Here is a 21,566-nt window from a genome sequence, read left to right as displayed (position 1 = left end):
TTTCCCTAGCAATCGGGGCATTGTAGGCAGTACACAGCTAACATCTTCAGGAGCAAGTCTGGTTTTGGACACATAAATAGAACAAGAAGAAGGGCCATGAAGGTGAACGAAAGAGTAAAAAGATGCATTATTTTTAGAAAAAGGACAAGGAGAGTGCAAGATACATTCAGAAAAAGAAGAAGCCAGTATCATGAGCAGGAAAACCATAACTTTTATTGAGCAGACATACTCCTCTCTCTGCCACCTGGTTCTGCTGATGAGCAGGTCACTCCCCATTCTGCCTACCAGTTTTCCTATGAGTAAGGTGAGGGCAGTGATACTGACCCTTGTAAAGACTGTATAATGATCCCAAATGTAGGCAATGGCTCCCATGCAGCAGCTTCAGCATCAAGCACATCAGAAGCTTAATAGACAAGTGCTGCTCTATGCCTACTGCCATTTATTTATTTATATGCTTGTGCAAAACCAATGCAGATGGAAACCCCTGGAATTACACAGATTCCCAGCTCTTGCTTATTACATGTGCTAAAATAAACTTCCCATCTTACTACAGAAGTAAACATTGCTATTTAAGGACAGCTCAAGTTACCCTAACTTAAGAAAATCAACCTTGTGTCTTGTAGTCACACAGGAGACTTCCCTCACCACATCCAGCAAGGGGAAAATTTTGTTGCTTGCTCTCTCTGATTTGGAAATAGCAGTTCCAAATAAATTGTTTTGTTAGAATCAGTGAAGTCAGAGCAATGGACACTATGGGGGACACTAAAACTCCCAAATTGCCCCAAATGATGCATTTCTGCTCTGTTAATTAGCTCTGGATCACTAAACCATTCAGCCCAAGAGACAAATACATTTTTTCTGATAGAAGGAATTGAAAATTGGCACAGAGGCTTGCAAACACTGTTTGAACTGCTTCTTGCATCTAAAAAGACTTATTGATACAGATGCACCCTTAGGGCCCTTGCCAGTATTCATTTAGGGCCACTATCTAAAGTTAGCTACCTAAAAAGGATAAAAAATGTGGATGTGGAGGCTCATCTACTGGACAAGTTGTCATCTACAGCCATTGTTTCTGTGTTCATTCCCAAGTTTTTGTAACATTGGAGTCATGGTTTAGACTGGATATACCAGGAAAATTAGTCTAAAATGCAGTGTCCAAATAATGAAATTATCCCCAAATCTGACACTGGAAAAGAATAGTATTTACATAATTCAGGAGGTCACAGCCAAATGCCAGAAAGGAAACTGACCGACATAACACAACCAGATTGTCAGCGCTCTCTGGCCTAATGTTTGCTACAAATGCAGGAATCCTTCATTGCCTCATTTATCAACTGTTGCACCTATGTCCCTGGCCTAAACTTAGGGGCCTTCTACTTCAGGTCATTTCAGTGCATCCAGGCAGAATAATTTTCAGGATCAAACTGTCACCCTCTATTTGTATGCCAGTATTTGCAAGGCTGACTTTCCAAATAATTTGTCTCAGCATGTTACCCCTGTCCGACATCAGTGTTGCTTGTTGAGTAACCAAGGTGACAGATGTTGCTGCATGTGTCCCTTTTCCCACTCCTGTTACCTGGTGGCACTGCACAGTCATCTTGGCCTCTCTACCTATGAAACAGGTGTAATTGAGCCTATTCGTTTCCCCTCCTTTCCTCTCCCTGACCCTCTTTGACCTTCCTTGACTTTCCTTTCCCCTCCTTGCCCTTCCTTGTCCTTCATTGCCCTTGCTTTCCCCACCTTTCCCTTAGACTTCAGGAGGAAATTCTTCACTATGAGGGTGGTGAGATGCTGGAACAGGTTGCCCAGAGATTTTGTGGAGGTCCCATCCCTGGAAGTGTTCAAGGGCAGGTTGGATGGGGCTCTGAGCAACCCGATCTAGTGGAAGGTGACCCTGCCAAACCAGGGGGGATAGATCTAGATGATCTTTAAGGTCCTATCCAAGCCAAACTATTCTCCCTTCTAAGCCAGACCATTCTATGATTTTATGATTATAAGATTCAGAAATTCAAAGCTGAGGTTAAATTAAAGGAAACGCAAAGCTGCTAAGCTATAAAATCCCATTATTTTACAGCCTAAGCACTCTTAATTCTGCATTGGAATGATACTGTGGAATAACAACTCTATTATATACAAACACAACAGCATTATAGAAAAGTCAAATTAGATATGATTTTCAACTGCAAAGTAATGCTAAATGTCCTACAGACATTTTTAAGTACCACATCTTCCATCCCCACGTCTTCTAATTTAAATAACTTTCATAAATTTGAAGATATTGAACACAGGAAATACTAAATTATTCAATTACTCCAGAATTTTTAAACAAATTTGCAGTTATGTTCCTAATTCTTCATAATTTTTGCCCCACAACATAAAGTTAAAAAATAAGTTTACATGCAATGATTTCAAGTTATATAACCACATTTAGGCAAAGACTTGGAATATTTGAAGGAAGTCAGTTTTGTAAAGAGTGAGACTATTTGTACAGAAACATGCAAAGTTGATAAGCAGTAATCCCAGCACACATTTTACAAAGAGTATAGTGGCTTCCTTCTATATCCATGAGCTACTCATGTTATAAATCAGCACACTGCAAGACAACTGTTAGATTAGTGAGAGACATTAATGGAATTCAGGAAATAATGTAAATTAAGCACATTTGAAATTTATTAAACATCTGCTTACTTACAAGTCTTTAACAACAACAAAAGAAAATTAAACTGGCCAAATTCTTGAGAACATTTTTAGGTATTGTGTGGTTTCAACAGAGGCAATGTATGAAGAAGAGATTGCAAAAAGAAATGCTAAATAATAAGTAATAGACTTTATATAAACAGTTAGGTTTTGCTTCTTTTTTAATATATTTATCATATACTCTGCTTAGTCAATGTTTTTTTAGAGAAGAACTGGAGTGCTAAAATATCAGCAAGTAGCTGCAGTTTTTTGATCTGGCAAGGGACTTTGACATGGTCTTGCCCCAAAGTACCAGAAACTATTCACACTTTTGGAAACAGATGAAAGGAATTTATATGCTTTATATGTTAAAATAATTTCAGTTTTTCTTAATCTTCAGTTCAAACTAAACATAAACAATTAAACTATAAAGGAGAGAAGCCACGATACAATGACAATAACCATTTTGGAAGAGAAAACAGATATGAAGTTTACAGAGAGGAGTAAATTCAAAGCCTTTTAAAATAATGTGTTCTTTTGTCCTAGGTCACCAAAAGATCAAAATTCTTAAGAAAGAACCGAAAATCTCCCCGCCCCCCCCGCCTTTTCATAACATGAGCTACAACCAGCTTGAACAACATTATTGTGTTTTTAAGCAAAATAAGATAAAATGGGACAGGAATGAGGAATGTTTGACTTTTATTTTTTTTGCAAAGTTTAACAAAAAAAAAAAAGCATAGTTTTTTTACTGAATAGAGAAAACAAGCCACTTTGTCCTTATCTTTTCTGACCCTGAGAAGACCAGGGCAAGCTGGGGCAAGGATTCAAACAAAGATGTTCAATGATCCAGGCAAATACCTTAGGGCTACTGGCTTCTTCAAAGAGCTTATTCCTGCCCTTTCTCGTATAAATTAAATCTGAGATGTAAGAATATTAAGACTTTTTTTTAGAACTCAAATTCACCTCTGAGAAAAGTTTTGTTTTGAGAAAGAGGTATTTTCCAAGTTAGTAGTGTTTTGTCAAAAATGTCCTGGACAGATTTCTTTACTTTCTCTATGTACATTTACAGACTTTGTTCATTTAGAGACCCTCATACCATAATCTTTGCAATTCTTTGCAATTTCTTTTCACATATTATCATGACACTACAGGTACAATTTTTTCTTGGTACATGTTTTCAAGTTTACAAGTAGTCTTTTGAAGTAAGTCTTGAAGTTTAGTTACATTGCAGAAGCAAGGGGAGCGAAGTTGGGTTCATTACTTTATTAATGTTTTTGACAAAATTAGTGAGTCAAATAAAAACAACTATTAACTTCCAAAGTTTCTGTGAAGAAGGAAATGGCCCCTAAAAATACAACTGCTACTTCTCAATTACTTCAACAAAGTGATAGTATTACCTATTAAGAATCACCTGACAGCTTTCATCCTGCTACTTTCTAAGCAGATGACACTAAGAGCTAGTTCAGATGACACTAAGAGCTAGTTTACTCTACAAAAATATATTTATGATCTTCCAAAGAAAAGAAAAAGTAGGCTGGTTCAACAGTCAGATATTTTCAAGTTTCACAATTGACAAGGGATTTTAGGGCTATCCTTATTTTTAAAATAGCCTATCAATTGAAGTGATGGTGAATTAAAAATTCTTTGGAGCTGTGGTTGGTTAAAATAGGAAAATGCATTTAGGCTTCTTTGTATAATTACTTTAATTGTAATTACACAGCTATCATATTAGGGGGTGTTGAACATGCTATTCCTAAATCATTCTTTCCCGACAACTTAATTTTTATTTCTGCTTTTAAAGGTCATTTCAGCAATGATCTCCACAATTATGCAGCAGATGAAAGGAAAGTAAACTTTTATCCCCTTCATTGTACTGACCGTGGGTAGTATGAAAGAATGGAACCACTTTTCAGTAAAATTTTTGAAACTGTCTGGGTGACTTGGAGATCCACTTAGTGAAAACCAACATGCTTGCACCGATAGCATACATATAAAAAGATATATCACATGGACATGAATGCTTTCAAGATCTTAAAAAAATAATTCCTTTGGACTTGAATGCTGAAAATTAAGAAAACCTCTAGTACAACACAGGTCCTCAAGAACAGGATTCTCAAATATCCCATTTACCTCCAAAGGTGTCTGATGGTTCCCCAAATAAGTTATCCCTAATGATCTGCTACTGCATGTAATCAGCACATATCAGTTTGCTAGGGATGAGGACATCTTAACACTACCTCAAAATAGATTGTCAGCCAGTACATTCTCTCTACCTATTTCACCCTAAGACTCAGGATAGTAGAAATACTCAAAATAAATATAATACATGTTCTGTTTAAAAAGATCCACATTATGGAGGAGTGATGTGTTCTTCTTTAGACCAACTTAATGAAAAGTAATTGAATAAAATGCCCAAGCAACCCTTAGAACTGAGATTTTATTCATATTTTTTTCTTCCCTCCTTTAAACTAAGTGTTCTAATCATGAAGTCACAGAAGAAAGTGATCTTTTTTTTTTTTTTTTTTCAGAAAATAGCAATACCGAATTTTCTTCTGAAAGATGAAAAAGGCCTCTAGCCCAGTCCAACCTATTTTCTAGTGTTTTAAGACTCTCAGCTTAAAAGTTCAATGGAAGTCAAGGTCTTTCAAACATAGTAAATTCATACATGCGATCAGATTTTTTTGTTTTAAATGCTGATTGCCACCATATACAGAAATAGATGAAGATGCCTCAAGATGAGGAAAGAGCTATAGTTTACAGATGGATTATAATGCAGAAACCAGTGAGACTTGACTGTATCAATCTATAGCCTGAGGGCGTGTGGGGCTATGGAGTCTTAATAAAATATAACTATCATTGTTAAGGCTCAATCTAAATTCTGATGTCTCAGTGCTAATAAAATATATTCAGGGAACTGCAGAAAATTTAACTTATGTTTCTGTTTATGAACCACTGCAGAGACATTCAAGGCAACAAGCATCTTTTAAATCATTGTTACACTGTGTTCTATATAGAAAGAAGAGATTAAAAAAGAGGAGAAAGCTTCTAAAGTGATGTGGAGAGGGAAAGGTACTCATTGTGGTCATTGGTAACAGCCCCACTCAGAGCAGAACGAACGGGTGTGAGAAAAGAACAAAAACTGAAAAAACTCAATCGTTGTGAACAAGAGGTTATGTTGAGCAGGAAAAAAAGGGTAGGAGCAGGCCCATGGAATTTTACTGTGAGTGTTAAACAATTACACAAACCAAGTTCAAAACCAATGTATTGGAAACAAAGAAAAGATGGGGCTCTTACTGGCACATCAAAAGCAGTTACTGTAAGTGACTGTCTCATTCTTATTACAGCAAGGTCCTGAAATAAATATTTCTGTCCTTCATCTTTCTGTATTTCTCCTAAGTTGAGTGCAATACTATTCAAGAATAGTCTTTTCTTAAGCTGCCATACAAAACTGAACTTACTGTTTTGGATACAATGGGGAGCATGTCCAAGCAAGCACCTCTGTATTTTTAGAAGCACTGTTTACACCAAGTAGTTTTATTGTCAGCATAGTTTCCCTTGGAAGAGCCTTTATTCGTAGAGGAAAGTTGATTCTAAAAGAAAATGAGAAAAGACAAACAAAAAAAAGTTTTTAAAAAAGAGAGCTTTGTTACCACAAGTGGGTCCTTTGTACATTTTTCTAGATTTCTTAATATATATATATCAAGTTATAAATTACAAGAGTTATTCTCTGAAAGAAAATGCAAATGACAGATCCCTTCAACAAACTGAGGAATACTTCCAACCATTAACTTTGGTTATAGCACTTGAGAAAACTCATATAAAACCTCATTCACTTCAGCAGTAACCAGGAAAGCTGACAATGTCTTAATTAAAGCTTTTGCTTTAGAATTACCTTATCAATGAAGGGCTAGTTCAGAATAAGCACCCCCTATGGGCAAATAGTAAACCAACAGTTATTTGCCTTCTTGTGTCTTCAGAGGAAAACACTAAAGAAACTAAGAGTTGCTTGTGAGTAGAGCATGATGATCATTCTCCTGTTCAGATGTGCTTTGGTGCTGTGGTATTTCCCGATCCCAATTTGAAGGGAGATTTTTGTCTTAACAGCAATGATTGATTCACATTTTCCAGTGAGAAAATTCAGATCTATTAACATCAACCCCAACTTTTCATTGACATTTAGCAAACTTGGCTGTTCATTCAATTTGTTGATAGAGATTACATAAACTGATTTAAAACCATAATTTAGAACAATTTTAATAAGGCTCTTTCATGCTGTGTGGAAAAATAATGTGTAATTACCCAGACATGAGCAAGTCTATTTTATTTGTCCAAAAGAGAAAGTTTACAGAGGATGGTATATTACTAGCTTTTTCCACGCATATTCAATGCAAACTTAAATTTCTTGTGTGAAAAATTAAATTAATTACATTTGTATCTAGAAACAAAATCAGTATAAGGCTTTTGACACAGTCTCCTATAATATCCTTGTGAGCAAGCTCAGAATATGTGGGATAAAAGAATGGATAGTGAGATGGATTAAGAACTGGCTACAGACTAGAGCCCTAAGAGTGGTGGTCACTGGTGCAGAGCCCAGCTGGAGACCTGTAACTAGTGGAGTCCCTCAGGGAACACTGCTGGGTCCAGTCCTGTTCAAAATCTTTATTAGTGACCTTGATGAAGGGACAGAGTGTCTTCTCAGCAAGTTTGCTGATGGTATGAAGCTGGGAGGATTGGCTGATTCACCTGAAGGCTGTGTGACCATTCAGCAAGATTTGGACAGGCTGGAGAGCTGGGAGAAGTGGAACCTAATGAGACTCAACAAGAGCAAGTGCAGAGTCCTGCACCTGGGAAGGAACAACAAAATGCACCAGTACAGGCTGGGAGGTGATCTGCTAGAGAGCAGCTCCATGGAGAAAGGCCTTGGAGTCCTGGTAGACAACAAGGTATCCATTGGACAACAATGTGCCCATGTGGCCAAGAAGGCCAGAGGAGTGTCTCCAGCAGATTGAGGGAGGTTCTCCTCCCCCTCTACTTGGCCTTGGTGAAACCTCACTTGGGAGTATTGTGCCCAGTTTTTGGCTTCTCAGTTCAAGAGGGACAGGGGTTTACTTGAGAGTGTCCAACAGAGGGCTAGGAGGATGATTAAGGGACTAAATACCTGCCTCACGAGGAAAGGCTCAGAGACCTGGGGCTTTTCAGTCTACAGAGGAGAAGACTGAGGGGGGATCTAATTAATGTCTATAAACACATGAGGGCTGGGTGTCAAGAAGGCAGGGACAACCTCTTTTCACTTGTGCCCTGTGATAGCACAGGGAGCAATGGATTAAAACTTGAGCACAGGAGTTCCACCTCAACATGAGGAATAACTTCTTTACTCTGAGGCTTATAGAGCACAGGAACAGGCTTCCCAGAGTGATTGTGGAGTCTCCTTCCCTGGAGACTTTCAAGACCTGTCTGGATGCCTTTCTGAGTGATCTGCCCTAGCTGTTTTTGGGTTTTTTTTTTTGGTCCTGCTCTGGCAGGGCAGTTGGCCTTGAAGATCTTCAGAGGTCACTTCCAACCCCTAATATTCTGTGATTCTGTCAAAATTCTATTGGCTTCAGGAAGATTTCCTTGAGTGCACTGAGGAGTCACTCAAAGAAAGTAGATGGGTTTTAGCTGAAATTCTGAAAGACTCCAAAATAACACTACTGTCAAAATTTCAGATGATGAATCCTAAACATTTGGAAATTATTTAAATTTGCATACCTTTCTCTTTGAGTAAAAATGCACGACAGCAATTTCCCACTCTTTCTAATTAACATGAATAGAATTAAGAAGCAATTCTCAACTGTCTTCCCACATGTCCCTGTATATAGTTTTCAACTCTGTTTTCCTTGTCTCATGCCCTCTTCCTCAGTCCTAATTAGTTAGAAACAATTATTAGGAAATTAAGCTGTTTTACATGCCACAGAGAGCTCATTCTTTTTCACTTACAGACCAACAACTCTGTCCATGTTACATGAAACTGTTCAACAAAGAGTTACACTTAACTTTAAAGCATCATTAAACCTGTGGAGAGACAACAATTAAAAATAGAGACATGCATCTTCCAATACAGATATTTGCAAGCACTCCTGGTGAGCTTAGAGCAACAAAAAAACCCTCACAATACCTTCACTGCAGAAAGCAAATGCTTGCCAAAGGTTTCCTAGGACTCGAGATATATATGTAGCATAACCAGATGTACACCAGTGGGAAAAGAATCTAGAAACTTTGACTAGAGTTAGACATCCCAGCAGTTAAAGTATGAGCCAAAGACAAGCAAAACTTCCCTTACAGTGACAAGTGATACATAGAGAAGGGGAATATCTGTATTGCTTTTAAAAGCTTTGATTAATGCCTGTGTAAGCTTGCCCAGTTTGTATCATCCTTTCTGACTGCATGAGGCTGAGTCAAATGGATGACTAAGAAGAAGAAGGAGGAAATGTAACAGTGGCCAGAAATAAGACACCCTGTGGGTTAACAATTTCAACAGCAGCTGAGAACAGAAAAGTTACTCACTGAAAAGGAATGTGTCCCAGCTCATTATGGGAGAGTCAATACTAGATGATTTTTAAGGTCCCTTCTAACCCAAACCATTCTATGATTCCATGAAGCTGCTTTCAAAAGCTAAGGGCCTACTATCATAAAAGAACTCAACACAGATCAGCGCTGGGGCAACCGAGCCTTTGGCCCAGAAGGGTATGAACAAAGAATGGTAAATAATGGTAAGCTTAATGTAAATTAATTAGAGCTACAAAGATGATTAAAGGAGTGGAACACCTCCCTTATGAGGAAAGGTTGAGGGAGCTGGGTCTCTTTAGCTTGGAGAAAAGGAGACTGAGGGGTGACCTCATCAATGTTTACAAATATGTAAGGGGTGAGTGTCAGGGGGACGGAGTTAGGCTTTTCTCAGTGATGACCAGTGATAGGACAAGGGGTAATGGGTGTAAATTGGAGCATAGGAGGTTCAACGTGAATATCCGAAAAATTTCTTTTACTGTAAGAGTGACAGAGCACTGGAACAGGCTGCCCAGGGAGGTTGTGGAGTGTCCTTCACTGGAGACATTCAAAACCCACCTGGATGCATTCCTGTGTGATGTACTCTAGGTGACCCTGCTCTGGCAGGGGGGTTGGACTAGATGATCTTTCGAGGTCCCTTCCAGCCCCTAAGATTCTATGATTCTATGATTCCATATTTCATGTCTGTAGGTTTAAAATAAATTGCAAAGGATAGAAAAAAGGAGAGATGGTGGAATAAAGATATTAAAAGCAACGAGCTAAGATGAGACAAATAAAATAATTAAGAGGTCTCAGTCATTGAAATATGAAGCTGATGAGAAAATAAGAGAACAACTTTTGGACTCTATGTATATGTGCTAGAAATTATCAATCTGTTCAAGCTCTACAGCAAGGTAATAATCACGCTTTTCAAAGAAAACTCACAAGTTCTAAAATAAAAAATACACTCTTAAGAAGGACAAACAGAAGAAACACTAAACAAGGCAATATCCTTGGGTAAAAAACAATTCCTGTCTTTTCTCAAAACATTCTGGTGAATACTTAATATAGCGAAGACTTCAATAGAAACCCATGTTTAAACACAAAAAACTATGAATGTAAAGTTCAGACAATACCTAGTTAAAGCACTTGAAAATACACACTAAATACATGAAAATCAGCAAATAAAGCAAGTCTAATAGAAAATCTCTCCTTAGATTCCTAATAATCCAAACAGTACCCCCTGTTGTTTGGGGTATTTTTTTTCTTCATTTGAATCAATCCAAATCTAAGATCAGGTCTCATTTTGAATTAGATAGGTTTATTTTTTATTTTATTTTGCTTGATTGATCCCTAAATGTGTAGAGAAAATTTGACTTTCTAATGTAATACAAGGTCTTCCTGGTGACCTTTCTCCACATGTTATTTTCAACGTCTGTGATCAACTGGAAATAGGGTTAGATTGAAAGTAGAGCTCAAGGGAAGAAACATGAAAAAAAAAAATATGAAATTGTCTCCTCTGTAAACTTTTCCTGCACACATTTTTTCTTCTGTTTCAGAAAGGTGATATTATAGCCAAAAGATAACTAAGAGTGAACATAGTTTCATTACAGATGAGTGACCCAGATTTCCTACAACTAGAAATGCTGCCACTAGGTGACATGGAAAACCAGTAATACTTCATTAAAATACTTTATTTTTTTATGAATTCCAGCTTGAATTCTTGCAAAAAGTATTGATTACTGTTTATATACTTGTATTTATTGCAAGAAAGCCAAACCAGCTTGTTCCTGAGTACGTATTATGTCAGTTAGGCACATAGCACCTTCAGTGATTACATAGCACTAGCCCTACTGTTCCTTCTCTATGTCTGTTCCAAAATATTGTGAATATACTTATTATTCTGTCAAGTTTGGTGTGATTTTTTATTCTGTTTTAGAGGCATAGCAACACAAATAGCAAAACCACATTTTCTCATTATAGAACTGTAGCAACTCTAGATCTAGCTTCTGATCTTAAGAGCCTCTTACAAACATCTGTGACCTATGGAATAATTTGGCCTGCACACGTAACTGCTTCATTTTCCAATAGGCTTTTTGATGGAATAGCAGACTTTTAATACTAATTTTGCAGAGGGAGAGGTTAAAACACAAACCCTCAAGTTTTATTCTGATTTCTTTATTTTTTCATGGAAATGGAAGAAGGCAAGAGTTTCTGTTCCATTTGTGTTTAGAGAATTTATTTCTATTCTATCATTTTATATTTTGTATTAGAAAAAGTTTATGCAAGATGCATACCAGAAAGTCTTTAGTCACTTTTTAGAAGGTAAAAATGCTCATAAGCAATATAATCCCTCTTCAATATTTGCCCATGTCTGCCTTAAGATAGTACTTGACCAAAACTTGGACAAGATGAAAATTCCTACAGAACAAATGGGACTAATCCAATTTATTTATTTTTTAAACACAAGGACAAGTGTTACTTTCCCATCATACAGAAGGCTGAGGGCTCAATGCTTGAACTCTGTGGATTCAACTGAAGCACTAAAGCAGATATTAGGCCCTAAAAACCCAGTTTGTCTGCTTAGCAGGAGTGCATCCCTCCTGTTTCCTAACCATAGGGCAGACATAATAAGCTTGCTATAACTGTTCAGGAATGTTGTGCAAGAAGGCTACACAAAATCTCCATTAAGACAGATTTGGTAACAGGGTGGACCTAAAAAGGTCTTCCAGTTGACCAGCTTCAAACTGTTGTGCATCTTAGATAAAGGTAAACAGAACTTATGAATTACACCCTGTATTAAATTATAACTGAAAAAAAAATCTCTTTCAGATGACATGTAGTCTTTGTTTAATTATAATATCATCAGGCTGCTATCAGATTCAGGATACAGGAAGCCCTGCTGAAAATGCCAAAAATTTCAAAATTTTAAATATAAACATATCACGCTGAGGAAGCTGGAAGAATAAAGTATTAGCACAAAATAATAAAAACTTGTGTACTTTTTCCGTGCCATGTATTGCAAATATGCCTTTTATCAACCCATTGCTTTAACTGAATGTTGTTTGAGGGAGCACTTCTGTTTTCAATGGAATTATTTTCCTCAAAGCAGCCAGGCAGGTGTCAGGCAATTGGTAGCCTTTATAATACCAGTCTCATATTGTGGTTCCTTCTTAAAAAAACCCCACAAACAATAAAAAACCAACCAACCAACCCAACCACTGAAAACCAAAAAACAAAACAAACTAAAAACAAACAACACCCCCTCCAACACAGTAAAAAACCCAACCACATCAGCTGTGTTCTTTGTTAAAAAAGAACCCTTAAAGAAATACTAGTAGTTTCTCAGGTTGGAATGCACACCTGTTAGAGGCAGATCCAAAGGGCAGAAGTCCTCAAAAGAGACCAGAAATACAGCCTTCGGTTGTACCTCCTTTCAGTTCCACTTTATTTCTCTAGGATGCCCCAGTGAATGACAGTCTCAGACCAGCTTAGTTTAGGCAATTCTTTGACAAGACTTATCTCAGTCCTATTTCTCTTCCTCTGCCTCTCCCACTACCTTCTCATTCCCATCTCTTGCTCAGAAGAAGATCCATAATAAAGACATGGCTCTTTTTTGTTTTGTTTTGTTTTAAATTAGTATTCAATATGTAAAATCTGTCAGACTTACTTCTCATTCCAGTCAACTAGGAAAAAAAAGGATCTTTTAGCCGGTGCATTTTTGCAAATCTTCACTTGACATATTGTCTTCCCAGCGTAAGTTAATGAACAGGAAAAAGAGAAAACTTTGTAGCTACAACGGGGAAAAAGAAAAGAAAAAGAAAAGATTAATTGTAATGTACCACATCCAGCACAGTAAATCTGGGGCTAACCATTCAGAAACTTGTGACAACCATCCTAACAGGAAGAATAGAAAAAAAATAATCTCAGTTTAATGTCAGTGGGTGGAGAGGGAGTATTTTGGGTGTTTTGGGTTTTTTTTTAATTTTTGGAATTCAAGAAATTACTTAGCACACCTAGATTCTGCTCCATGTTTTTGTCATTAAGACTGATTTTTTTTTTCATCATTCAGTCAATGGAATTTTGGACACAACTTCATCATACAACTTCAGTCAACAGTAAATCTATTTATACTTACTTTTCCCAATATAAAAAAACAAAAACAAAAAAACAACAGGCTAGTAATTAATCTATACACTTATGATGGCAGAAACCATAATTTTTCAGATTACTGAATTTTCAGATTCAGATTATCATTTTTCAGATACTTAACTGACTTGAGTCACAGCATAAATCAGGTCTGGGGCTGTTGGTTTATTATTCTTCTTACTGAAATCTTATAAAATTTTAGGCAAGGAAGAGGAATAATGTATATTTAGCTAGTAATCTTAATTGGTCTTGTAACTTCCAGATCTTCTTGCCACTCTCAGTTTTAGATCCATTCTATACAAGAATGAGGAACATGGGAAAAGGAGTCAAACATGAACAGCAAATCTAAAGCAGTTGCAGACTGAAGATGCCTGGCTTTACCTTATTTACAAACATGATGGTTGGTTTCTTCCAGAATATTATAGTAACTCTTGTAATTGTTGTAGTAGATAAGCTTTTTCTCTCAGTCTTTTTTTTTTTTTTTAAATTGAAAGAAAAAGGGTTGAGAATCTCTAGTACCTAGGAGTTATTGATGTAGAGAAAGGAAAAATTACCTTAAAAGACTAAAAAATGCTTCTGCTCTTAAATACGGCATCTTTCCTCTAGGGTTTAAATATTACAAACAGTTGGAGCATAGCAAAGGAAATAATAGGTTTTAATACAATCAAATGAATAAGCATTGCTGCTTAAACAGAAGTATTGATACACCAATATACATACATATCCCTGATTTATACACCATAAGAACCTAATCCTGGAAAGATTAAAGATTACACAATGCTTCAGTCTGACTGAAGTCAGAGAGGTTCTTCAGAGTGTATGTACTTCAACCCATTTGGGGTCTTTGTAGAGCATTTTGCCTTTTTAGCCCCCCTGTGAGTTCAGAGGCATGACACTATAGTCTTGACCTAAAGATCACTTCATAGCATCCAGTTGTAGGTAGGAATCTGATTTTTTGGAGCTGTAGAAAAAAAAATGCAGCCAAACATGAAGCTAGCAGCATTATGCCACTGGCAGCAAATACAGCACATTTGCTTGGGATTTAAATGGGATAAAGCAACAAACTGATAAAAAAACCAAGAGGAAATTAAAGTGCAGTAAAGGAAGAAGGGTAAACAGTTTTGCAACAGTATTCTGAAACTCATGTCTGCACCTATATTTTTAATGAGGACTGTAAGACTGGAATAAGAAATTGAGGGCATAAATATAAAAATTGCCAAGAAAAAAATTGAAAAATTGAAAAAAGAAAAAATTGCCACAAAAGTAAACTTGAGATGCTCTTGACAGGACACTAATGTGATTCTGTATAATACAAGACAACTCACTCTCCTTTATCCCAAATGATTAAAAGAAGACTGTTTACCACATACTGGTATGCATAGAAAACAAACAATGAGAGACAGTGAGGGATGTCAAAATTCTAACATTTATAATGCAAATATTATATATATGCAGGAATATATGTTAAAATGCATGTTGCAAACAGCAGCCAGATCATAAAATGTGATCTTCAGGAAAACAAAAGCAGTGACATAACCAGCACAAATGCAGTGAGTATAGATATAAAGGAGTATGCGTATGAATTAAGTTAGTAATAGTATTTGAGGAAAGCAGATGTCAAGAGCAGCAGTCCATGTTAAGAACTCCATGCTAGCTATAAAATTGGAAAGAGTTGAAAAGGAGATTAAGAAGGAAGAGAGATTCTCATTTTCACATGCTTGAACATAGCATTCAAGTCATCAGAGGCCTCTGGGCCATATGTAATTTCACATTTTTCTGGTGGAACATAAAATGCAGTGGGGATGGTATGACCATCTGCAAAATCAAGACAGTGATTACAGTTCTGTATTATTACTTTAACTAATGCAAATTCTCTCAGATTTTTATTAAACTGTGAATTACAGTTAATGTTGTATAGTACAGTCTCTTGCTCACAGTCAAATGATCCCAGAGATTTTTCATCAGTAATTTGGAATTAAAGGTAAAGTGGGAGCAGGGGGAAAGTATCCATTAAAACTTGGAGAACAGCATTTTGACTCATAAAAGTAATGGTACCAGACTGCAGTCACCTGTCCTCTTTTGGTCACAAAGGAGTGGTAAGAGGAGAAAAGCAGTTTTAGTCAGAGCAGGAAAAGCAGATATTTGAAGAGACAACTAATTTGACCAAATAAACATTCCAGAAGAGAATGCTTTGATCAACTTTTTATTACAGTTATTTCCCCCTTTCCTATGCTACACTGATATACTTGCACCTCTAAATTATATTTATTTTAATCACCATCTATAAAGATGATTGCTAATGCACATGCCCAGCCAAGTAATGTGGTTTGAATACACCAAGAGCAAAAAAGTACTGATAAAGCCTCATTCAGAGTGGGTTTAAGCAAAAGCACCTCTTTGTTTACCTTGGTAAGTTGGCCTTCAACCCTTCCAGTTACTTGTACAGCAGACGCCACACCAAGTCCCCATCCAAACGGGCATGCAGCCCACACACTTTTCTCCCTCCTGCTGGGCAAACTGGTCACGCAAGCACTTGTACACATACTGTTAAGGCCAGTGCTCTGACATTGCTTCTATTACCATCCTTCCACACTGGTCAGGGGCAACCCCCTAGGTCACCTACCTTGATTCTCCATCCATCTATGGGGCTTGGAAGTCTCCTAGTCAGTCAAGCTTAATTAAATGCACTTTATGCTAGCAAATCAGTGGAGATACACGCACTTACTCAGTCCCTAACATTAACATAGAAGTATCATAAAAGCAAGAGGAGTAAACTAGTATCTGTGAAAAACAGGTGAACTAAGAGACAACACCTCTTCTTGTGAACACCTGCTGGCTCTCATCCTACCTGTTCACCCAGGCTTCTGGGATATTATGGGCAGCATAAACAGTGAAGCTGAGCTGGGAATCTAGGCTGATGTCTGCACATGAAAAGCTTTTAGGTATGCTGGCAAGCTGGAAATCTGCATCAAAGCTGCAGCTGTAAACATGGATGAGACGAGAGATGGCCATGGAGAGGTCAGTCACAGCAGCCTCTATTAGAGCTGAGAGGGGAGAGAAAAATAAATAAAGGTTAGCAACAGATCATTTATGAAGAACCATATTTCTCTTGATCCATCAGTTACTGCTTTGAAATGCTTCCTAATAAAATTTAATTAAAATTACACAACCTACCAACTGAAGCCAATTAGCCATCTGTGCTTCTGAAACCAGCCTTAGCTCAATTCTGGTGTATCGTTAACAGTCTTTCATTACAGTGCTTTCAAATTAAGGCATTTTCAAAGTAAGCATTTTAAATTACAGCAAGTTATTGTGTGCCTCAGATATGCCATTTTAGTCTGTTAATTCTTTTGCTGGAAGGATTTTTATTATGTAGGTATTTTGTAATTTCAGCAACCAAGTAGCTACCTAATTCAAGGGAACTGGAAATGCAGCAGTAGAATGGAGAGAAGACACTGGTTAAGTTTTAAGACCATAAAGCTCTTGCAATTGTAGATAAACAATTAATAAAATATATAAAATAGCAGCCACAATTAGACATAGTCAGCATTCAGATGGTCATGGATTGGCAATAACGTTACACAATGATGGACATCGATAGGTTTTAGAAGTGATTGAAGTGTAGGCTTTAGCCTCATTTTTATCACACCTTTATTTATGTTATTTCCTCTGGCTTCATCTCTGCAGTGCTCTTTTTCTGCAATTACTGGCTTTTATCCATCTTCCCTCTCTCTGCTTTTGGAGCAGCTAGGAATTGCCTGATTGCCAGTGTAAATTAAAATCCCCAGACCTGGCAGCCTCCATCAAGAGAAGAGAGCTGGAATAAGCACTCATTTCTCAGGCATGGGACAGGCTGTGAGTGAAAGTTTCAGAGGATGTTCTATTAGTCCAAGATCAGGATGATTTGTCTTTTTATACTTGGGATAGGTGTAGGGGTCATGCTGAACATCAGATACAGATAGCATGACTCACCGGACCTAGCTATCTCAATCTCCCAACAGAAATGTCTCAAAAAAATATAACCTTGTTCTGGAATTTTATTCTTCTTCTTTGATACCATTTGCATTTAAACCCACAAATACTCAGAACTCTTGCACAAAATTTAAACTAATTATTTTAGTCTTTATTTTATAATAGACAAATTTTAAATATGTAACTCTAGATATACAGGTAAAATGAAAATAGTTTGACATAATAGTGGGGTTTGATACTGGAAAAGCTGATGAAGGACTGGCTAGAATACTACATCTTGTTGTGTTGTAATTATCTTCCAAATGTGAAAATGTATCAATTTTAGAGACCAGCAGGTTCCAAAAACACAGTACTTTTACTCTCTGTGTATACATCTCTGTCTAGCACTTGTTTTTTATTATCTTTTTATTTATTCTCTTTACTGTTTTCTGTATTTATCATCCTTCATCATAATTGTTCTGAATAAAACTTTTGCTCTAATTATTTTTTTCTGTCGGATACCATGTTAGTCTCATACTCAATTCTCTTGGATGTGCAATAACTTAGTACCTTGCAAACTTAATGTTTAATTTGCATTGTATTCTTTACAATCCAAGGAATTCCATACAGTCACACACATAAAGCCTTCTCAAGAAGTCCAGAAAAAGACAACAGTGGAATACTATTTTGATCCAGTAACACACTATTTACATCAAGGAAAAGCAGATACTTAGGTTCCAATCTCTTAAAAATGGCATACGGGTAGATGTAGTATAATAGCAAAGCCCTTATTTTTGGGAATTTGTCTATGGTATAGTTGCTGATTGCTGAGTAGAACTTCTCTGCCTGTTCTCAAGAAGCAGGTGAAATGTAGCTCAGAAGCTGTGTAGACTTCCCAATGTATGTTAAAATGTACACTTTGGACACCAGCAATTTTTACACAATCCATATTCTAGGCTGTTAGGCAATCTTTCAAATTTTGTCACCAATGCAAGAAGAAACCTATTATATTTCAGCTAAGCCACAGAAAGAAGGGAATACTCCTGGGACAAAAAAAAAAAACAAAACACACAAAAAAAACCCCCAAACAAAACAAAACAGAAGCCAGGAGAAACATATAGGATAGGGTAAATATTTTCCATAATAGAAATTTTTCACATGCTAGGCAGGGAAGTGAATGAGATGCAGATGCCTGTAGCTATAACCAAGCTATATTGTCCACTGACCATGTTTGCAGAATAGTGATTCTCATAATCTACCTGACATCCACCAAAACTGAAGAGAAAAACAGGAGAAACACAATTTTTGCCTCAATTATTTATAACATGCTTTAATCTGTCAGTGGTGAGGTGAAAAATGTTTCCTGGGTGCCAGGGACCTGCCCACCATGCAAGATCTATGTGGCTAGACAGGGCAACAGTCTTAACTTAGTTGCAGACAACAACTACAATACTCCCTGCTGAAGAGAGCTGGGAAATGTTCTTCTTTTTCTTCTCTCTTAAATTTCCACTTTTTACTTGTGGGCTTGCAATCCGTGTCTGAACGTAAAAACAGAGCCAGTTTGGAAGCAGGGCCTGGGGTGTGACTATAGGCTGTCTCTTTTGCTAAAATAGCATGTGGGGTCTGAAGACAGCAATGGGGGAACCACTTCAGCTCCCAGCAAAGGAGACAAGCAAAACTTCAGCATTACTTATCCGATTATTAGGAGATCCACAATGAAGATCATCTTTGGAACAAAATTCTACAGGTGTAAGCAAATGTCCAAGTACAGCTCGGTCTGCAGCTACAGGACTTTTTCTGTATTCATTTTCTGACTCTTGTCAGCTCTCAGTTTAAAATGACTCTGTGGTTTCTATGCCAGTCAGCCCTTTCCCTTTACCCCCCCCACCCCTCAATCTTCACTCATTAAGCCCCATAGCAATTAACTAAATTAGAGACAAACATCTTGGCTAGTCTGCAAGTGTCCATTACTCACAAGAGTCGGTCAGCATATTTTTATGAGCTGCTGAATAGGATTTGGTATTCTGAAATTATATTGTCTGTTCAAGAAGCCAGAGAGCTTTACTGTTTCTGATGACTTTTATGATTAATAAATCTTAGATGGGACAGGATTATGGTGTTTCACTGCTTGACATAGCACCGGCTGTGAAACTTCCTACAGTGGATTCACAGCTTCAGCTATGCCAGTTTATTTTCTAGAAAGGTGTCCCAGGCATAGCCAGTATCTAGGAGATGATGAATACACCACATCACAAAGGGAATTGTGACTGAGATTAATAATATCACAACCCAAACCTCAACATTTATTTTTAGTGTGAAATTATTTGGCATCACCTACTCACTGAAGGTGAGAAGAAATGAGACTTGCAAAAATGAGATGAGAGGAAGGGAAGTGAACTTCAACCACAGCTGCCAGTTAAGCTTATTTCTGACACATATTCCTTGTGCATCAAGTCTGAAGGAATAAATTTGTTCCTTGTTGAGAAACAGAACAATCCACACCATTCCTAAAAGTCTGTCTTCCTCATTATACCTGCAGGTGCCTTCAAAATTTAGTAAGGAATACACTAGCATATTCCTTATAGAAAAACACTTCTTCTCAGTCCAGTATTACAATTGACATATTATTTTAGTGTTAGACCTTCCAACACAGCACATACTTTACTGTTAATGCACTAGCAGATGATGTCAGTTTAATACATATTAAACATGCCCTCTCTGACTGCATTCGTGTATCTCTAGGTAAAACATGAAAAATATCTGGTTGAACAGAATTTGGAAGGAAGGCTTAAAACCCTTTTGACACCTTAAAGACATTTTGGAGAGCAGAAGCTTGATATTTTTCTTTCCTATTTATTTTCAGAGAGAAGAAAAAGAGCAAGATCCGAAATACAGTCTAGGTCATATGTACACACAAAACCCCCTGAAAAAAATCCCTGAGATTTAGGTGAAGTGCTAAACAGCATTGATTAGACTATTATTGTAATAAGAAAAAGGCAAAATATGAAAAGTCTGATCAGATAAAATTGATCAGATACAGTTCCCAAGCACTAATTTTTACCTTATTGTTTCCTCATGCTGGTTAGAGAATCATGTCATTTATTCCTTGAAAGAAATTTTTTTAAATCTCCTGCTGTCCTGGTATCAAAAATGTCTTTGCTACTATATGCTTTATAAGGCCTTGGTAACTTCTAATTTTTTTTTTGAGAAGTAGGGGGGGTTGTTGTAGTTATTTAACAATTGGTCTTCGTAAAAGACCCCCTGCTTTTCAGAACAACACATCAGGACGTAACACAGAATAAAACTTTGAGGTGAAGGGCCATGCCCAGGTCTGAAAACAATACAAGAGACACTTAAGGAGATGAAATGCAAGCAATAAAAGGTTCTTGGCACTTTTCCATACTTTAAAATAAAGACTGATTTTTCCAAAACAAAACTGTAGCGCTAGGAAAAGAAGGAAGTGGAGTTTTCAATTTTCTATAGGAGAACCATTCAAAAGACCTTCAATTTTTTTCCCCTCCTCCCCCCTGCCCCCCCCCCCCCCCCCCTTTTTTTTTTTTTAACTTTCTGTTGTGAATACTTTTACAATCAGGTCTAGAAGCAAATATCAAATCCCAAGCCAATTAGTGAACTTCACACTCTTAAATGTAATGATGCCTTCATTAAATTAATAATCATCAACTTATCCAATTTCTGCATTCACTCGAAAGAGTGAATTCAGCTGTTCATTCAGTATCATCAGTTCACTTCTCATACTAGACATTCTGGGATGGGTTCCGGAAAATTACTGATCAAATTCCAAAAGCTCCTTATTACATCTGACCTGGTGAAATCCCTGCCTGAAGTAGCAAGGCTGTAGACAATGTATAAACATTCATCAGCTTTTGAGAAACTCGCATGTACTCAGTTAGGTATCACCCTGCAGCCTGTCTTTTCATACTCTGGATTGCAGCAAACTCCAATGCTAAACATCTATTAACATGAATAATCTTATTATTTCTTTTCTGGTAACACTTGATGCTGCACTAAGGTGCTAATGTCTAGAAATGTCTATCATTCCTCTCATTTGAGAAGAACTTAAAAAATACTTTGAGTTCCAAAATGTTAATCTTCTGAAGACTTCACACAGAGGAAAAAGAGCATGATCCAGACTTAAGCATAACATGGATAAGTATTGCTCTTGTGGGAAACTGTTCTTCACAGCAATGGAATCACTTGGTCTACAGAGATAACACTGTTAATAAAACCAGTTATTGCAACACTAAATC

At 37.1% G+C, this 21,566-nt stretch overlaps 1 protein-coding gene across 1 annotated transcript in view; it reads right to left on the bottom strand.

Moving 5' to 3' along the window:
• The window catches only part of PIK3C2G (phosphatidylinositol-4-phosphate 3-kinase, catalytic subunit type 2 gamma), a 198,604-nt gene that overhangs the window by 134,300 nt on the left and 42,738 nt on the right, over positions 1-21,566 (bottom strand). Inside the window, 3 exon segments of the mRNA XM_010002943.1 lie at positions 6,135-6,266; positions 12,869-12,991; positions 16,196-16,391. Coding sequence (XP_010001245.1) covers positions 6,135-6,266; positions 12,869-12,991; positions 16,196-16,391 — 451 coding nt within the window.

The sequence above is a fragment of the Chaetura pelagica genome, unplaced genomic scaffold, assembly GCF_000747805.2.
Source record: "Chaetura pelagica isolate M959 unplaced genomic scaffold, ChaPel_1.0 scaffold117, whole genome shotgun sequence".
Classification (NCBI taxonomy): domain Eukaryota; kingdom Metazoa; phylum Chordata; class Aves; order Apodiformes; family Apodidae; genus Chaetura; species Chaetura pelagica.
This window is presented reverse-complemented; position numbering and strand designations above follow the sequence as displayed.